We start from the raw sequence: 21,068 nt of genomic DNA, 5'->3' as shown, positions 1-21,068 counted from the left end.
CTATGGTACTCTATTGCTATGCTATACAATTCTATTTTATGCTATTCCATGCTACACTATGCTATTCTGTGCCATGCTATGCTACACTATGCTATTCTATGCCATGCTACGCTATTCTATGTCATGCTATGCTACACTATGCTATTCTATGCCATGCTATGCTACACTATGCTATTCTATGCTACACTATGCTATTCTATTCTGTGCCATGCTATGCTACACTATGCTATTCTATGCCATGCTACGCTATTCTATGTCATGCTATGCTACACTATGCTATTCTATGCCATGCTATGCTACACTATGCTATTCTATGCTACACTATGCTATTCTATGCTACACTATGCTATTCTGTGCCATCCTATGCTACACTATGCTATTCTGTGCCATCCTATGCTACACTATGCTATTCTGTGCCATCCTATGCTACACTATGCTATTCTGTGCCATCCTATGCTACTCTATGCTATTCTGTGCCATCCTATGCTACACTATGCTATTCTATGCCATCCTATGCTACTCTATGCTATTCTATGCCATCCTATGCTACACTATGCTATTCTATGCCATCCTATGCTACACTATGCTATTCTATGCCATCCTATGCTACACTATGCTATTCTATGCCATGCTATGCTACACTATGCTATTCTATGTCATGCTATGCTACACTATGCTATTCCATGCCATGCTATGTTACACTATGCTATTCTATGTCATGCTATGTTACACTATGCTATTCTATGTCATGCTATGCTACACTATGCTATTCTATGCCATGCTATGCTACACTATGCTATTCTATGCCATGCTATGTTACACTAAGCTATTCTATGCCATGCTACGCTATTCTATGCCATGCTATGCTACACTATGCTATTCTATGCCATGCTATGCTACACTATGCTATTCTATGCCATGCTATGCTACACTATTCTATTCTATGCCATGCTACACTATTCTATTCTATGCCATGCTACACTATTCTATTCTATGCCATGCTACACTATTCTATTCTATGCCATGCTACACTATTCTATTCTATGCCATGCTACGCTACACTATTCTGGTGTATTCACTAATGAACTTCAACTTTCAGTAACTCTAGGAGTAGTTGCAGTTGGATGGATCTCACAGTGGAGATTAAAGCATCAAAAACAACTATTTAATATCAGCAAAGACATTTTTTAGATCCTTACCTTTGGTTCACTCAGATTTTCCACTCTTGGTTCACCCTGTGTTAAAAGAAAAACACAAATTAGCAGCTGAAAAATCAGGATATTCACTTCTATACTGAATTTTACAGAAGTAGACAACGGAGCCTCTAAAATAAGATAAAATAAACTGAATTGATCCCTAACTGAGGGATATTTACATGGATGAGGTATACAGTCCAGAACAATAAGGCTAACATCTACATATATGACAGTGCAAGTAAAAGCACCACTTACTACTTTGAGTGGGTGCAGAGACCCCACATAGGGCTGCTCCACCCCCCAGGCTGCTGGGTTTGTGTAGCCGCCCACCTCCAGGACCCGTGGGACGCCCTGGAAGAAGGGCTGAGCGTAGACCAGCCACCTGGAGAGCAGAAAAAACACCAGAAATTAAAACTACCGAGCCTAAATCTGAGTTTAACGATGACGTTCTCATTAATCTGAGCTCACAGGCCGGCGTTGATGATGATGGAGTTGGCCTTGATGGGGAAACCGAAGATCCTGGCGTCGTCTGAAGTGTCCCTGAAGATCACCTTCTTCCCCTCAGCGTTCTCCTCTGGGAAAAGACTGATTTCTGGGACGCTGTAGTCCTGCAGGAGAGAATTCATTAGTGTCAACAAACGTATGAAATAACAGATTAAATGCTGCAGAAAGATGCTGAAATGACACGAAAATGACACAAAAGATGTTAAAATAACACAAAAAGACAAAGAAATCGCACAAAGAGACACAAAAATGACTCGGAAAGATGCTGAAATGACATGAAAAGATGCTAAAATGACACAAAAGATATTAAAATGACAAAAAATTGGAAATTGCACAAAGAGACACAAAAATGACATGAAAAGTTGCTAAAATGACAAAAAAAAGACACAAACAGATACTAAAGAGACACAAAAGACACAAAAATGATGTGGAAAGACGCTAAAATTCTATTAAAAACACACAATGGAGATGCAAAAAGGCAAAAATAACACAAAAAGAAGCAAAAGTCACACAAAATTATGCAGAAATAGCGCTAAAATGACACAAAAACGTGCTAAAATAACAATAAGACACAAAAGAGATGCAAAAGAAGCTAAAATGGCAAAAAAAAGCCATAAATTGCACAAAAAGACACAAAAATGACAAGGAAAGATGACAAAATAACATGAAATAACACAAAAAGAAGCAAAAGTGACACAAAAAAGACAATGGAGACAAAATGATAAAAAGAGACACAAAAAGACACAAAAATGACAAGGAAAGATGATAAAATAACATGAAATGCACAAAAGAAGCAAAAGTGACACAAAAAAGACACAAAAAAGATGATAAAATGACAAAGACAGAAATTCCAACAAAATACCTTGGACAGATGCTAAAATGACTTGAAAAAGACACAAAAGAGACAAAAAATGACAGAGACACAAAAATAAACAAAAATGACAGAAAAAGAAACAGAAATCAAGCAGAGACATAAAAATCACCCGACAAGATGCTACAATGGTACAAAAATGCACTAAAATAACACGATATGACACAAAAAGACACAAAAGATGCTAAAATGACACAAAAAGACACAGAAATCATACATCAAGACACAAAAATGATCCAGAAAGATGTTAAAGTTACTGGATTAGATTAAATTATTGTTTACTGTAATGCTGGACAACTTTTGGATGGTTTACAGTCATTTTGGACCAATTTTAAGGAATTTAAACATTAATTGTACAAATGTTGAGTCATTTTTTGAGTCGGGCTGGTCAAGCTCTAGGTTGTTTCGTACAGATTTTAAGTTGTTTTGAATAATTTTGGACAGGTGTCGAGTCATTTCAAACAACTTTTGGAAGAGTAATTTTGGGCATTTCTGTATCATTTTGGACAATCTTGCAGTCAGTCAGGTCAAGTTTTAAGTCAATGCAGACGTCTTTTGGATAGTTTCATTCTTTGGTTCTCCATATTTCTGCCACTAGGTGGAGCTGTTGGATGGAGGACCAGACAGTCACTGAGGAACAACACTCTAATGTTACACTTTCGGTTCTCATACTTTAACTCAGGATGTTTTTAGAGTATTTCAGACAGAACAAAGATCCACAGAGTCCAGTGGTTCTCTCACCCTGACGGCTCGTCGTATCGATCCGATGATGAACTTCCTGGCTGGTTTCGCCTCCGTCTGCTCGTCCTTTGCTTCTCCGCTGGGTTGTCCACCTTCCTTCTGTCCGTTCTGCAGCTCCTCCTCAGGAAGGTTGTAGGGATACGTCAGCTCAATGTCGCCTTCATCCAGAGCGATTTTCTCCCCTTTAAAGTTTGGTTTCTCGTACAGAACCCAGCTGAGGAGAAGATGGAGGTGAAAGAACACGAGGTTACAACTTCCCTCTAGACGAATGTGTTTGTGAATTATTCTGCATCAATGTTACCGAAACGTTATTCTGAAATCTGTCAAAACACGAGGAACAAAGATCCCAATCCCTCACTGATGCTGCTGCTGGGTTACTAAATAAGGACTTTCAGATGAGAGGACTTTAAAAACACTCTACAGAGAAGAGTTGTTCATTAAAAAAAGGGCAATATGCTGAGTAATTCACTACCATACAGATGTACTACATATAAAAGACACTAAGATGACAAAAAAAGAGACGGAAATCGCACAGACACAAAAATGACCTCAAAAGAAGTTAATATGACCTGAAAATCACACAAAAAGACACAAAAATGACAAAAAAAGACAGATATAGCAGAAAGAGACACAAAAAAGAAACGGAAAGATGCTGAAATGACACAAAAGAGACAGAAAAGATGCTAAAATGACCAAAAAAAAATTTACAAAATGATTCAAAAACAACGAGATGGAAGTCACACAAAGACACAAAAATGACCCGTAAAGATGCTAAAATGATGTGAAATAACACATAAGAGACAGAAAAGATGCTAAAATGACAAAAAAGACAGAAATAGCACAAAGAAATACAAAAATGAAAAGGAAAGAAGCTAAAATTACACGAAAATGACACAAAAACAAGCAAAAACAATACAAAAAGATCAAAAAATGACACAAAAGATGCAAATATTACATGAAAATTGCACAAAAATAAGCAAAGATGACACAAAAAGACACAAGAGACGCTAAAATGAGAGAAAAAAAAGACGAAAGTTGCACAAAAAGACACAAAAATGGCCCGGAGAGATGCTACAATGACATGAAATAACACAACGAGTTGCAAAAGATGCTAAAATGACAAAAAAAAAAAAAGACGGAAGCGGCACAGAGACACAAAAATGACCCAGTAACATGCTAAAATGAAATATCATAAAAAAGATGCTAAAATGACAAAAAAAGAAGATAGAAATAGCACAAACAGACACAAAAATGACTTGGAAAGGGTCTCTTGTCCGCAAAAAATCCAAAAATTCAGCAAAAATTCCCCAAATTTACACAGAAATTTACATAATCTTCAGGAAGAAAAATCCAATAATTCCTTGAAAGTTTTCTTTTAAAAAAAATCCCCAAATTTGGCAATAAATAAAAATTCAAAAAATAAAAAAATAATATATAAATTGTAAATATTTGCAAAAAATTAATAAAATCTTTCAAAAAAATCCTAAAAATATTTAAAGTGATTACATATATATATATATATATATATATATATATATATATATATCAGTCAAAGTTCTAATATTTTCTTTAAGAACATTTAAAAAAAAAAAATCAAACAAAATCCAGAGAATTTCGCTGGATTTTGGTAGATTTTTTTCCCCTGAATGCTCTTAAAGAAATTTTTTTGACATTTCTTTTTTTTTCACCAAAACATGTTTCCCAAAAATGTGGAAGTTTTCACAGTGAAAATATTTTTTTCTCACATTTTCAAACTTTAAAACGGGTCAATTTCCCGACAGGACAACGCGAGGGTTAAGTGGACAAACCAGAGGAAAAAGATCTTTAAATTCTGCTTAAGTGATCACAACGGGAGAAAAATGCATTTAAATCCCTCCACTGTGGTCATATTTGAATAAAACACCAGATCTCAGTTGTAGTTGGAGGCTGATGGAACAAAACACTCTTTAATTTTCAGTTTTTATTGCTGTGGTTTGAGCAGCGCAGCAGGAAGGATGACGGTTTAATTATGGGATGTTGAGAAGCCAGGCTGTTAAATCGGTGTTTTCTAAAACATTCCCCGTGTGTGTTTAAGCTTGTGTTTGGGGCGTGGTGACTATCGGAGGAATCTTTTCAGGCAGAGGTTTATTTTGAAAAGCAGCGTTTCATCGTTTCAGAAGGTGTGGATGAGCCTCCAGATTCCATCTCATCTGATGCAAACCCAAGCTTTCGACGTCTGTCACACGCTGCTGACAGCTAACAACAAGCAAAACAAAGAGCCGAGAAAACAAGAAAACGAGCTGCAGCTGCGTTTTTCTTTGATGTGTTCATTCATGTGGATTATCAGATTTTAAAGGATCTATTATTGTTGTTCAGGCAGTGTTTGGGAGCTGCCAGCTTCACATTTAGTTCAGCTAAACACCAACATTCAGCAGGAGTGATGCTTCATTATCAACCGTTTTCACAAAACAAACGAACTAAAAAAGGAAGAGTCGTGTCTAAAAATGTGTTCTCCTTAAATATTCACCAAAATCACACAGTTTCAGGTAGCCAGACACTATAAAAACCCAAAGAATTGTTGGTTTTCCAACTTTCCATGAACTACTCGTCTGTTCTGTGAGGTTCTGAATTGGATTTCTTGTATGTGTGCAGGAATTATGATTCTGTTTTGGGAGCTTCTTGGCTACCAAACAGACCTAAGCGTGGTGTAAAACGCTGATCAGTTTAGTCGCTCACCCTCCTCTGACCACCCTGATGGAGATGGTTTCCTGCAGCTCCCACGGCGTCGCATCGACCACGTCACTTCGAACCTCGAACCTCTGACCGCACATCCCTGGCCGGTCGAATATGTACATCTGAAGTGAACAGATATAGTTAATAATCAACATTTAGCACATGTTTTAATCTGTCTGTGGAGCATTTCAGCAGCTTTTGTCATTTTTAGTGCCTGTTTTTAGTACTCTGGGCGTCAGGTTTCAGCATTTTATTCCGTTTTATACTAAATTTTTGCTAATGTTGTTGGCACCGAGGGATCCCTTCATTCGGGATGCACAATGGAACAAACTGTCCTGGTACAAAAATATGATCTAATGCACATTCAACCCATCTAAGCATGGAGATTTTTGATCTGGACCTGGACTAAAGTGGTCCAGATTCAAAGAAACACACTGAAATATTCATGTTTTCATTTTCTAACACAAAAAACAATGTTTTCCTACATTAAAAATTATGTTTAAAGAGTCTTTAGCCTTTGTACGACAATCTATTTAAGATTTGACCCACCTAAGCTCACTGGGTTTTGATCCGAACCTGGTCTAATGTTCCAGATGCCAAATGACGCACTAAAATCTCCATGTTTTTACATTTTGACACATAAAATCATGGTTTTCAAGATCAGAAATGTGTTTTAAAGAGTCTTTAGCCTTTGTACGACAATCTATTCAAGATCTGACGGACTGAAGCTGACTGGTTTTTGATCTGGACCTGGTTTCATTTGGTCAAGATGCAAAGAAATACACTTACATCTTAATGTTTTCACATTTTAAATCCAAAAATAATGGTTTTCTATATCAAAAATTCAGTTTTAAAGAGTCCTTAGCCTTTGTACGACCATCTACTGTACGTAGATTTGGCCTACCTAAGCTCATTGGTTTTTGATCTGGACCTGATCTAAAGTGGTCCAGATCCATAACACTCTAAGATCTCCGTGTTTTCACATTCTAACAAAAAAATAATGGTTTTCTATCTCAGACATCATCATTTTAAGAGTCTTTAGCCTTTGTACAACAACCTTTTTGATCTAGACCTGGTCTAAAGTGGTCCAAATGAGAAAAAAAAAGAAGTGACGTCTTCAATATATTTTTTCTTTTGCATTTTCACACAGAGAACACCTATTGTACCGATCAGAGACTGTAGGTTAAATCATCTTCTGTCTCTCCGTGACAGAATCTAGTTCATTTGTTTACTTGGACGGTAGCAGACGGTGTAATTTAGCTTTTGCTCGCTGGATAAAGTGACAGAAATGACAAAGAACTCCTGCAGGCGAGATCTGTGCTGCTGAAGAAGCCTTTACATGCTAAGATCATGTGAAAAACCCCTGAAGGCATGAAACACGAGAACCGTACGGAGGACGAGGCTGACAGCGCAGCAGTGAAGCTTCCTAATCAGCATCTGCAAGATTAAAGAGAACTTCTGCACAAATCAAAAGGGGAGAAAACACGTGCGCACACATGCACATATTTGGGGATTTTGAAGCTGATCTCCACGGCTTCATGAGGAAACTGGTGTCGGCATGTTGGAGCTCCGAGGCCCTGCAGCATGGGAGAGGACCTGAGCCTAAATGTCAGCTCCTCCTCTCGGATTAAACATCCTTCACGGACAACGTCAGGCAGAAAATGTTCGCCTTTCACCAGCAAGCAGAAGCAGGCCTGACATTTAAACGTTAATAACACAGTCGGCCACACCACGAGGCTCCAGCGAGGAGTCGGTCTGGTTGCCTAGTGGAGAACATTTGGTCCAACCAGATTCTATTCTAGCTTCTATTGAAACACCGGTTATGCAAGAGGCCACAAGCCAACCGAAAAACAAACACTGTACAGTCGAACTTCTTATCCTGCCTCAGGGGGAGCAGTAATGAAGTCTGAATGTAGAACAGCGGTTAGTCTGAGACCCATGAGAACACTCTGGTAGATTGATCTGTAAAATAAGATGTGGGGGAACGTCTAGATCGGATCGAAGCCAATCAAAGCATTTTTTAAACCGATTGCTATCAGAAGGAAACTTAATTTATGATCACTGTCACACAGATTTCATAACGGCACATCTAGGACACCAGTTAGGCAAACTTCTATTGTTTTCTTAATAGTAGTCAATTAAATGACAACATAAATGATGGTGGTCTCTGTGGCGGCGCTCTCTGTGGGCTGTGGCATATCTCGGTGTGGAGGGCTCCCATAGGTGTTTTCCCACATGGTTCCTCAGTGCCCTGCCGTGTCTCAGCTCCGTGTTGTGTGTATGTGTGTGCGAATGTGTATATATGTTGTATATTGTGTATGTATGTGTGCATGCATGTGTATGTATGTATATATATATATACATATATATATATATATATATATATATATTGTTGGTTTTACTACTGTTTTTTATTCTCTCTGTTTTATTCTTTTATTTATTTTGTGAAGCACTTTGTGTTGCATTTTAATGGATGAAAGGTGCTATACAAATAAAGTTTGATTTGATTTGAAATATTGCTGTTCGGGTCAACAGAAATGTTTGCTAACTCTTCTAAACCAAATGCTTCAGTTTCTAACACATGAGCTCTGATTGGAGATCATTAAGCACCACAAAGGTCTTTGTTATGGTTCCCATTACTAGCTAAGTTTTCGTAAACAGACAGACTTTGTCATGGTGCCCACTGTTAGCTACAGACTGCGGACTGTAGACATTTATCCTGCACTGATGTTACCGATTTAGGCCGTGGAAACCTGATTTGGGTCACTATGACATGTTTCTGAGATATAAGAACACCTGAGCTCTGGTCAGAAGTCATTAAGCACCACATGGGTCTTTGTCATGTTTTCACCTTTGCTAGCTAAAATGACTTGGATCAGATCTGGGGCAAAAACAGCCCAGAGTGTTAGCATGTCTGTAAATGAAAAACGGTGCTGCAGAATAAACTGAAATGAACCAAAGTCATTGGGATTCATCCTCAGGAGACTTTAGATATCTGAACAGATTTGATGGATCAATGTGGATTAAAGTGGTCCCAGCGCTTCTCATAAATCATCAGCGAACCGAAAGCACTTGAAAAAGCCTCAACTTTAAGTTTAGACATTTGATTTTCTGTTTTTTTTGTTCTGTTCTTGTCTGTGCTTTTTGGCAGCAAAAAAAAAAAAACAAAACAGTTATTTACTGAGCTGGAGTTAAGACAAATTCCAGAAGTTCACCATCACAGGTTCAAGGTAAGTATCTGTCAGCTTGGAGGGTTTTCAGGTTCAGACTCACCTTTCCAGGTCGAGGGTTGAGCTTCCCGTGTTCCTTCTCTTTGGTGAGCTACAGACAAAAGAAGAAAAACAAACATTTCAGCAAAACTTTCTTTGAAATTTCCAGAAAAGCAGTTAAGGTCAAGACAAAAGTCAAAGGGAGGCTGATTAAAGGGCTAATTACACCCGCTTCCTGACATGCTTCACAATCCACACATTGTTTACAGGTCAACCCACCGGACCGGTTCCGTCGGAGAGCAGAGATAAGAGTTCACTCTGCGTTTGACAGGAAGAAAAACATTCCTCTGCTGCACCTGTTCTACCTGATGCTTCTGAAACACCCCCTAAAGACAACAAGAAGCAGCTCCAGGACACCGGAGAAACCTTCAAACCATGAGACGGGAATAAAGGCGGCGTTTGGTCCGAGTCTGGTTGTGGATTCTGAAGGATCTGGCTGGGATTTGGGTTTGTTTGTTGGTACGTTTTGCAGGTTACATGTAGCTTTATGATGCGGGTCTCAGGTGTCACTTCCTGTCTTTACTCAGAGCTCAGTGTGAAGCAGGTTACCATCCGGATCAGGTTACCGACCGACAGGAGCTCCTGTTTCACCGCTGGCTGCTCTCATTTAGTGTGGAAGAGCAAGTTCAGAATAACTAAACCCTCTGAATAAATAAGAGCTTTTTGACTCAACGAAAACCTCTAAACTTTCAAAGCTTCTTCCTCAGAACTAGCCCGTTAAATAAGAGTCTGACTCACTGCAGAAAACAGCTTTTCAACACACAGTCGGTTAATTTCCTGCAATTATTGTGGCTTCCTCTGCACGCAAAAATCTTGGCTCCACCGAAAGTAAAACATACAAAAAAAAAAATCAAAGGGTTTCAGGATGATTATTGGAGGCGTGTGCTACAAGAAAAAAAACACCCAGAAATGAAGTAATTCTTCCCAACTATTAGAGAAAATTCAACTTTTTCCTAATCTTCTAAACCAATATTATGTTTAAAAGGCCAAAAACCGTAAAAACAGAATTACTGGATATCAAACCTTCTCATCTGTGACTGACCGCTCCATTGCATAACTTAAAAATCCCTTTGATACGTCTCATTTGAAAATTTGCCAAAAATATTGTGTTTGCTCTAACCAAATTCTGTAAAAAACAAAAAATTCTCTGCTCCACTGTGCGACCATAAAGCCATGAACAACTCAGCTGTGACCAACAGTCACGTCACAAAAATTCAGGGATTTTTCAGCTGAACTGCAGGCAGTGTTTACACAGAGCAGAGAGTAAAGGAATTTAAGTACATTTTCAGTGTGTAGAGCCACCATTTTTCTCCATGTCCATGTTTTATATCATAAATACTCAAAACAAATGTAACTTTTTGTATGATTTCTGTCTTTCTGTTTGAGCCAAACCGCACAAGCGTCATATTTGAGCGAAAACGCAACAAAAAAATGTGAAAAAAAAGTGTGAGCAACAAAAGAATTTTAGTTATTGTAATTTAAATGCATTCCTTGTGTTTTTGTAACTGCAGCATTTATACTAATCTGTTTTTATGTGATGTGTACATGTCTATAAATTACATTTAACTCTTTAAGACCTACTATTGTGCCAGTCTGTCAGGGTAGATTTTTACATTAATACATACTGTGGTTAAAGTTTTTGGAGTATTTTATTTGCTTTACATCAATATAACCCTTATATCCCCAGTTTTAATAATATGTCTCAACTTATGTCTTAACTACAACAAAAGTGCAATAAACCGAGACAAATTAAGTCTTTTTTTTTCCCCCACATACATTTCAAAATACAGAAATTGCACTGCTGTATTCCTCAAATTGGCCTGGTTTATGAAGATTTTTGATATGTGGACTTTATTGTGTATTTTTACAAACCCATCACTGCAACTAAAAAGCGCTCTGAGACCTGGTGGATGTGTGAAATGTTCGTCTGACTCTCCAGACTTTAGATGCAAAAATAAAGACCGATCTATCTGACTGGTTTAAAATCTATAACCAACCAAATAGTGAACATGAAGTCGTAGCGCTACGCTGGGTTCTGTCGGGTGAAACGTTGCACCGTGGTCACAGTTCAGTTTTACATTAAATATTATATCATCCTTCTGCTTGTTCTGCTGCACCTTTCTCTTATTTTTCTTTTGCCTCTTCCTACTGCATAAAACTGCTTCTACAAACAGAACCTGCTGCTGTCCTGTAAAACCAACAAAGACGACTCAAAGTCAACATTTCACCGTCGTGTCATCTTCACTATGTGGATGTTTATGTAGAAAAACCCGACCCGAGCCGCCGAGTGACGACCGCTGAGACAATATTAGAGACATGAAACCATCACCGTCTCACAGGTTTTACACAACAGCATCCTTTCTAGGAAAACGTAAAAACAACAAAGCTTCAATCATCTTAAACTACCAGCTTCACATGTGCATGGTGAAAGAAATTCATATGGCCTGTTTACAGAACGACAAATTCAAAGAATGCAAAATGCAGATTTTTATCTTTCTATAAACAAAATGGGACAAAACTAGAAAAATACTCAGAGATCGCAGTCCTCCTCCAAAGCTGCTCATCCCCCATGTTTTATTGTCAGAAATGCAGCATTCCAACACAAAACAAACAAAGAGACACAAAATTAACATAAAGACTCAAAACAAACACAAAACACAAAATTAACATAAAAAGACACAAAAATCTAAATAAACAAAGAGACAAAATTAACAAATACACAAAAAGACTCAAAGTAAACACAAAAAGACACAAAATTAACATAAAAACACAAAAAACAAACAAAGAAACACAAAATTAACACAAGAAAAGGACTGTGAGAGTTCATTCCTCCTCCAAGGCTGCTCATTCCCCCATATGTCAGAAATGCAGCATTAGTTTATTAGTTATTGATGATCAGAAATCACAGCAACATAGAATGTGTCCATTTAATATAGATGTACCCACAAACACAATGACCTTCCTCTGAGTACAGGCGTGTGTTCTGCATGTGTACGTTATGTACGGATACCGGATCACATGACCTAAATATGTAGCAGGAATTGATGGGACTCAGAAACACCCCCACAGTTTAATCAGCTGTTCCTTGGATCATTTCTGATGGATAAGTCCTGATAAGTCCTCAGAGGTGGATTTGTAGTAGGATCACAATCAGCTGATGTGTTCACTGGTTGTCATGGTTACAGTGACATCGTGCTGCTATCCGGCAACGATACAGAAATCTTTAACAAATCCGTGGATCCAGACTATAAGCTGCATCACTGCCAAAATCTGATCACTTGGTCCTTGTGGTCCATTTCTGAGCTTCACTGAAAATTTCATCCAAATCTGCTACAGACAGACAGACGATCATCGCCTAACTCCACCGAGGCTCCACTTCCTTGGCAGAGTAATAAAGCAATCTGCAGATCTTTTTTGTTGTAGCAGAATTATGTAATATAGTATGCTGTGTGTCCCTTATCTGTTTAAAGTCGACCATAAAATATGTCAACAAGGATGTGTTTTACAGCTTCATCCTGCTTTTACTGCAATGAAAGAGGAAGAAGGCAATGAAAAGATTTGATCAAGTGCAAAGAAACAGGAATAAATATGATCTTTAAAAGGTTTTTTTTTAAACACCCTCAGTGCTGCACATCTCGCCTTATCAGAGCGATAAAGTTAAACCCTCGGTGACGGTTTCTCTGCAGACGACGCCTCTGAAGTCATTTGAGGAAACTTTGAGCTTCATTTTTTGTGCAGTTTTTTTCAGGCTCCCCACCCAACCCAGCTATTCTGTTCCTGCCACACCTCATCTTTTGTATTCATCCCCGCATTTCTCCTCCCGCTCGCTTGATGTCTGATGAAGTTGACAGCGAGGAGGCGAGTATGTGAGAACAGATTACCTGTTCTCTTCTATGAATCTTAAATTGTTCTGTTCCATCGCATCACATGTGCATTCGTCTTTTTGAATATGTGACCTGCTGAAGCGGCACATTCCTTTCGCAGGAGATGATTTAATGGGAAGGAAAGAGGCAGAGAGTCTGAGTTAGTTTGTGTTTTAGATGGACATTGAGTTTTTTTAGAAAACAAAAAAATGGCCGTGGACGATGCAGTTATTTTACCTGGAGTGAAGCCAATGAATAAAGTTTATATTTGCAGAAAACATGCACACACAAGCTGCAATAGCAACAAGATTTTCTGAGGAAACTAATGTTTTGTGCTTTACATGATAAATGATTCTTTTTAGACCTAAATCTGGATTTGAACTTGTCCTGTTCTCAAATGCAAAAGCTGCAACTTTCTAAACAAACTCCAGCAACTTTTAAATCAGAAAATGTTAATTTTACTATCTAGCGCTCATGCTAACATTAGCTTTAACTCTCATGGTGCTGAGCTGTTAATGTTATGTGTTGTCATTATAAATTCTAAATAAATCTAGAATAAATGTGAAAAATACATCTGAAAAACCACAAACATTTCCTTGTACATCTGTACACAATTGAATCGTCTGAAGCATCCGATTATGCAAATATTTGTCTTAATACTACTGAAGTTAAACTTCTTGATTCCAGCTGACACTATTTGGGCATGTGCAACACAAGCTTAGCAATGTTTTTATGTGTATTTTCACTTAATGCATGACTATTTTTGATGCAAGGACAGTTTAAAACCGCTCCATCCCAAAAAAAATCTAAAAAAAAAAATACAGAAATATTTCCTCTTCTGATCTCTAATGTGCTTCTTCTAAATTGTTTAATTTGCTATATTGGTACAAAGCTGTATTTGTACACATCTGACATACACTTCTGAGTGTATTTTTAACAGATTTTTCTATTTTCCGTTGAGATTTTTATAGGCAAGTCATTTTGCTTGCTGCATATTCTCTATATTGTAAGCTGTGCACATTACATGTTATTTTTATTACGTCAATCTAAGCCTTCAATGTGTTTTATTATTTTTTTTTAAGCCAGAAGGGTTTTATGTTCAGTGTTGAAGTAAATTCCAAAGGATCATTAAAATATCTGTTTATCGGCATCGATGACATGCTGTTAAAGCTATTATCACCACGCAGACGTTTAGTTTGTAACTCCGCTGCACACGATGCACCAGATTGCATAACCTAAGCATCATAAAAGTGAAGATAAATCAGCTCCGACAAGCTGCTGTCGAGGACAGTGTCTGTAATTAAGCTGCGTCTGCAGTGTCAGCACAAGTCTGACAACGTTCATGCATTTTCTCTGAGTCTTGTTCAGAAGTGGCTGTAAATTCTGGAGGAAGAGGACGGTTTGAAACTGCACCTGTCAAAAAATAAATCGAAATATTTCCTCTGCAGATCTTAAGACGCCCAAACCCTCACCTGAAGCTGTGGTGGCGTCTGAACTTTGGTTTAAAGATAATTACCTGTTTGAGTCACGCTAATGAATGCTGTACAAATATTTGTATTAATAGTAATGTTAACCCTCTGGAATCCAGCTGACACTTTTGTATTTGCAGGACAAGTTTGACAACGTTTCTGTGTGGATCAAATTCAGAAGCTTTGCTGTAAAGTCTTAATAAAAAAAGACAAAAAGAAAGAACTAACTAAAAAATTTTGGAGACTTTCATCTAAAGATAGCATCAGTAGCTAATGTTAGCTGTGGTCATTTTTGCGCTTTAGCATAAAGTACCAGCTTGTGCAAATATTTGCATTAATACTACGAAAGTCACACCTCTAGAATCCAGCTGATGCTCATTAGAGGGAAAAAAAAAAAACCCTGAGAAAATTTGCCGAATAAATATTTTCCCCTGCAGATCTTAAGATGCCGAAACCTTCATCTAAAGATAGCATCAGCAGCTAATGTTAGCTGTGGTCATGTTTGCACTTTAGCATGAAGAAAGTACCAGCTTGTGCAAATATTTGTACTAATACTACTAAAGGTACACATCTAGAATCCAGCTGATGCCCATTAGGGCAAAAAAAACACCTGAGAAACTTTGCTGAATAAATATTTTCCCCTGCAGATCTTAAGATGCCGAAACCTTCATCGATAGATAGCATCAGCAGCTAATGCTAGCTGTGGTCATGACTGTAAACTTTGGCTTAAAGAAAAGTACCTGCTTGAGTCATACTACTGAACACTGCCAATATTTGTACTAATACTACTAAAGTTACACCCCTAGAATCCAGATGACACTATGGCAAATACAGATTTCTCCTTTGGTTTTTTGGAAATTTGAATCCTCTTCTGAAGTTAGCATCAGCAGCTCATGTCAGCTGTGGTCAAGTTTCTTTTGTACATCTTCGCTGCATCTTTTTCAGAGTTTAGCTTTAAATTCGTGATTAAAAGAACGGTTTAAAACTCCTCCAATAAACCAAAAAAAAATCTGGAAAATTACAGAAAAGAAGCACCTGTTAGTGCTAATATTAGCGTTAATACTGCTAAAGTCACTTTTTGCATTTGCAGTTTGACAACATTTCTTTTGTGCATTTTCTCCACATCTTATTCAGAGTGTAGCTATAAATTCTTGATTAAAAGAACAACTTAAAACTCCTCCATCATCAACAAATTAAAAAAAAAAAAAATCAGAAAACACTGAAAAGAAGCACCTGTTTGTACAAATATTAGCAATAAAACTGCTAAAGATAGTTTTGCATTTGCAGCACAAGTTGGGGATTTCTTTAACACATTTTCTCTGCATCTTATTCAGTTCCACTGAAAATTCTTGATTAAAAGACCACTTTAAACTCCACTTCTCAATAAAAAAAGCAGGAAAATTGACAAAAAGGACCTGTTTGTGCTAATGTTAGAGTTAATGCTGCTAAAGTTACTTTTGCATTTGCCGTTCCTTTTGTGCATTTTCTCCACATCTTAATTAGAAGTTGAGCTGTAAATGTTTTTATTAAAAGAACAGTTTAACACTCATCTATCACTAAAAAACTTCTGAAAAAGAAGCACCTGTTTGTGCCAATATTAGCTTTGCATATACAGCACAAGTTCAACGTTTTTGATATATTTTCTGTGCATCTTATTCAGAGTTTAGTTATAATTTCTTGAAGAATTCCAAAACAAATCTGTAAAACTTCTGCAGTAGAAGCAGATTTGTAGCTCTTACCTGAAGTTAGTATCTGATGTGGTCCTGTTTGTGCTTTTGATTTTAAAAAAAAGAAAGAAAAAAAAAGAAGGTACCTGGTAGAGTCATACTACTGCAAGTATTTGTATTAGTCTGACTGAAGTTACACCTCTGGAGTCCAGCTGACACTGCTTTTGTGTTTTTGCATGAACTGAAATAACACCAGTAGCATCATTTAAAGCATGTATTACAGAGAACCTTCCCCTCTGTCGACTCTCTACACCAGTTATTTACGGTGATTAATGCTTCAGCTAGAAAAACATTTCTGTGCTTTTGTAGTCGACTTGTGAAACAGGAGGAGATGCAGAGGTAACGAGCGTTCACAGACAAGTGGCAGACAGAAAAGTGAGAAGAGGGTGTGTTTGTCGTCGTTCAGGCACGCGTGAGCAGATATTCATGTTTGCTGCCAATAAAAATCACTTTAAGACTCGTCCTAATCTGTTAAATCCTTCACACATGTGGAAACATGTGTGAACCAAAGGCCAGAAACACACCCGATAATGTGATTCTGTGATGCTCGGTGGGAACAGAAAGTGGGAACTATCAGCTGTTCCACAGTTGTAATGGCTGTAAATATTAAATTACAAAGCTTTACAGGTGTAGTAGGTGGGGAAAAATACCAAGAAAAACCACACGAATAGGGACGTTTCCTGTCTTCACAATAGACACGCTAATTTTAACCAATTTTCTCAATAGTTAACATGAATTATTATGACTCACAGAACAATATGTGCAGTTAAAACATGTTTAATATGCAGATTTTACCCTGTGCAACACCATTATTTCACATTTAGAAGAATTTCTGCAATATTAACAATACTTGCATATTTTTTTGTTTATTTTCATTTTTGTGCTGACACTGTTGCTGCAAATTTCCCCACTGTGGGCTAAAAGAAGAATTATTTGCCTCTTCTTAACCAACAGTCGGCAGCATTTTCAATCAATAATTAATAATCCTTAAACAAATGAAGCACGGTGGACATTATTTCACGTATTTCTAGAGTTATTATTTACCTAGAGCATGCTAAATTTCTGAAAATTAGCTACAGCAGACGTCAGCTTGATCAGACTATGTGAGTTCTGGTCATTAAGCATCACAGAAGTCTCTGTCATGGTGCCCCTTTGCTAGCTAAACACCCACAATGCTCTCTGCTACTGTGAACTCAGTCTTAATTTATCACAGTTTGTCTCAAATTCAAGAACTCCAGAGGTCATTAACTTCCACATAAGTCTTTGTCATTGTGCCCCTTTGCCATCTACAGTCCCAAATGCAGCACAGTAGACATTTTTCTGTGCTTTTCTTGCCATTTTGTAAATTTATTAATCAATCAGTGACAGGTTAATTAAAGTAGAGTAGTGCTTTTAGTCAACACACCTATGATTTAGGTCTAAAAGCAGCTCTGTATGGCACTTGTCTGAAACACATGAGCTCTGGTCAGAGGTCATTAAGCATCACTAAAGTCTTTGTCATGGTGCCTGTTCTCAGCTAAACCCCCAAAATGTAGCACAGTTTCACTGGATAGACTCATGATTTGGACCTCAAATACTGTGATACAAGAACTCTGTCCTAGTAGATCCTTGTTTTTCCTAAACATAAGAGCTCCAGAGGTCATCAAGCATCCTAGAAGTCTTTGTCATGGTGCCCTGTTGCTGGCTAAACCCCCAAATGCAGCAAAGTGGACATTTGTTTTGGACTCTAATTGCCCTTTTAGTCAATGAACTTTTGATATGGACCTAAAATACTGGAATAAAAGAACTCTATTCTAGTTGATCAAATTTTGTCTTAGATATAAAAGCTCCAGAGGTCAATAAACACCACAAAAGTCTTTGCCAAGGTGTCCCTTTGCAAGCTAAACCTCCAGAGTGCTCCCTGCCACTGGGAACTCTGTTCTAGGTGATCCCATTTTATTCGTTGGTAGCTAAACCCCCACAATGCTCTTGGTTTCCAACATGAACTGTAGTCTGAGTGACGCTTCCTCTGGCCTCTACGGTAAACAGTAAGAAGTTCCACCTGGTGGAACAACCAGGTACTACACTTCATCTGCAATACATTTTTGACATCCTTTTGTTTTTAATGAATTCAAATTACTAACAACCAATACCTGATTAACCGTTAACATTCCTAGATCACAACAAACCACATATGAAGTCATCACTCTCATCTGTTGATTGCCCATTTTTAACCGCAGTGAGGTGGACTGATCTGAATGAAGATAACACCTGTCTGTACTATATGCAAATACAGATACCAGGGCTTTGGAAATACAGGTCAAGGAGGTCTTTCTTATTGTGTCACCATAGATGTATTTCATACCTTACACAACTCCCTGTCCAATCAGATCTAATGCTTTAGGAGCTCTAATATAAATATCTTCTTTTTTCAAACAAACCTTATCTGTTTTTACACAGTGAAAAGAAACATTTATTCTGTTTTTGACTACTGCATTCTGCCTCTCTGGTGCCTTGAGCTGGAAATAAGATGCATTATTCATCAGCTGTGTGCACGTCTCTACCCCGAAGTGAAACCTGCTCCTTAATAAAGTGCTTGTACAAAGTGTCCACCCATAGCTGGAAGTTTAAGAATCTACATAAATGAACTGTTTGTCTCTGCGACATTACAGTTGTGCAACTGATACAGTACAATGTGCTCAAGTCACTTCTTGCCTCAGCTCTCATTTATGCAAATGTCACCAAAGTAAACATCAGCGGGGATGTCGTGATCTGACCTCAAAGACTGGGATCGAGGCATTTTTTTAACTGATTGGTATCGACATAAACTTAACCGTGATTCTTTGTTCAAATTTAAGCGCTCCAGACGTCATTAAGTACCACGGAAGCCTTTGTCATGGTGCCCATTGCTAGCTAAACCCTCAGATGTAGCACAGTGGACATTTCCTTTGGGCTTTTATTAGTTTTAGTATAGTTTTAGTATATAATGATTCATGATTTTGACCTCAAATACTGGTAAATAAAACTCTCTCCTAAATGATGCCAGTTTGTTGAAAATATAAAAGCTCTAGAGGTCATTAAACACCACATTAGTCTTTGTCATGGTGCCTGTTGTTAGCGAAACCCCCAAATGTAGCACAGTTTCACTGAATAGACTCATGATTTTGACCTCAAATACTGGGATATAAGAACTCTGTCCTAGTTGACCCCAGTTTGTCCTAAATTTAGAGCTCCAGAGGTCATTAAACACCATGGACGTCTTTGTCATGGTGCCCCTTTGCTAACTAAACCTCCCAAATGTAGCTGAGTGGTCATTTGCTTTGGACTTTTATTACCGCTTTTGTCAATGAAGTCATGTTTTGACCTCAAATACTACAGATATATAAGAACTGTGTTCCACTAGATAGAAGTTTGTATTAAATATAAAAGCTAAACACCACAGAAGTCTCTATCATGGTGCCCATTGCTACCTATATCAGACTGGGACTCGGTATCAACAGCAGAGACTTAGCTGTAGAGTCCCAGTCTGACTGATTCATTTTATTCTTAGAGTATTTTGATGGTAAAGAAATGCAGAAGTCTGGTGATACTCACGTAGGCATCAGGGAATGCTCTGTATTTTGACACTAAGTTCCTGTCTAGTTCCGGTTCTTGGTTCTGGAACTGAGACCCTCCGTGAACGTTGCTGAACAACGAGGTCTGGACCCCCGGCAGGCCCTCGCTGCTGAAGCTCCTCTGCAGGATGGGAGTGGTCATGGACAGCGGCGATTCCGGGACGCCGAAGGCCCTGTGGAGATCAATGGAGCCGGTGGGGCTGAGGAGGCGGGTCGGACTGTTGCTGTGGGGCGGAGAGCCGACGCCCAGCGATGGAGGTCTGCTCATCCGTCCTCCATCTTCAGCTCCAGTCAGAGAGCCCGACTGGGGGGACGAGGGGTTCACCAGGAAGGCGAACCTCTCGAAGCGAGTCCCTGCTGGGTCGCCGAGGTCCTTGGGGCTGGCGCTGATGCGGTCGTTGGAGAGGCCGGTTTCTGGCAGGGAGCCGGTGCGAAAGATTGGACGATGGGCTTTTCCATTCTCCAGCGTCTGATCAATGGACGAAGATCTGTAGCTGCCAAAGAGGACGCTGTTGTCGAGGCGAGACGACGGAAGAGCTCCGTTCCCATTCAACATGGTGGACTGTAAATCCTCAGGAGACGAGTCAGAAAGTTTCCTCAGTCCCAGAGTGTTGGAGGTCGATCCTCTCAGAGGAAGGTTCAGGACTCTGGATCCAGGCAGCTGCTGGTCCTGAAGGGGAAACAGATAAATTAGCATAAAATCCAAGCTGGAACTCACTAAAATTACAAGAGTCACAAAAACCTGATTCATCATCTAGTCATGCTTTGAGATTTCTTCTTTCACCACAACACTCCTTAGATTAGTGGAATTTAATTTATGATGCTGAAAGATTTGAAAAAAAAATTGCATTTCTTACATCTTGTTTTTTCTGAGCAGTGTCTGACATAAGACTTTTCCTTCGGGATTAGGAAAGTTTTATCTTGTCAAAGGTGTTTATCAGAATCAGCACCTGGTTTTCTTGCAGAATCAAACAACTGTACAGAGCAACTGCAAGTTTTTTTAGGGCTTTTTTGTAAAATTTGGTTAACATTTAAAGAGGAATCAAGCTGCCTTTACACTTAACTCTTTAAAAATTCTATTCCATTTTTATTTTGTCTATATCTACTTCAGTAGCTTTTAATG

General features: G+C 38.4%; 1 protein-coding gene across 1 annotated transcript in view; it reads right to left on the bottom strand.

Moving 5' to 3' along the window:
- Positions 1–21,068, bottom strand: part of crybg2 (crystallin beta-gamma domain containing 2) — a 63,488-nt gene that overhangs the window by 18,016 nt on the left and 24,404 nt on the right. The window contains exons 4-10 of the mRNA XM_051955492.1: positions 19,926–20,615; positions 9,298–9,345; positions 6,028–6,146; positions 3,313–3,526; positions 1,665–1,804; positions 1,452–1,578; positions 1,200–1,235 (exon numbers count right to left, since the gene is read on the bottom strand). Of these exons, the coding sequence (XP_051811452.1) occupies positions 1,200–1,235; positions 1,452–1,578; positions 1,665–1,804; positions 3,313–3,526; positions 6,028–6,146; positions 9,298–9,345; positions 19,926–20,615 (1,374 nt within the window). The remainder of the gene's footprint in view (positions 1–1,199; positions 1,236–1,451; positions 1,579–1,664; positions 1,805–3,312; positions 3,527–6,027; positions 6,147–9,297; positions 9,346–19,925; positions 20,616–21,068) is intronic.

The sequence above is a fragment of the Acanthochromis polyacanthus genome, chromosome 11 (genome assembly GCF_021347895.1).
Source record: "Acanthochromis polyacanthus isolate Apoly-LR-REF ecotype Palm Island chromosome 11, KAUST_Apoly_ChrSc, whole genome shotgun sequence".
Taxonomy (NCBI): domain Eukaryota; kingdom Metazoa; phylum Chordata; class Actinopteri; family Pomacentridae; genus Acanthochromis; species Acanthochromis polyacanthus.
This window is presented reverse-complemented; position numbering and strand designations above follow the sequence as displayed.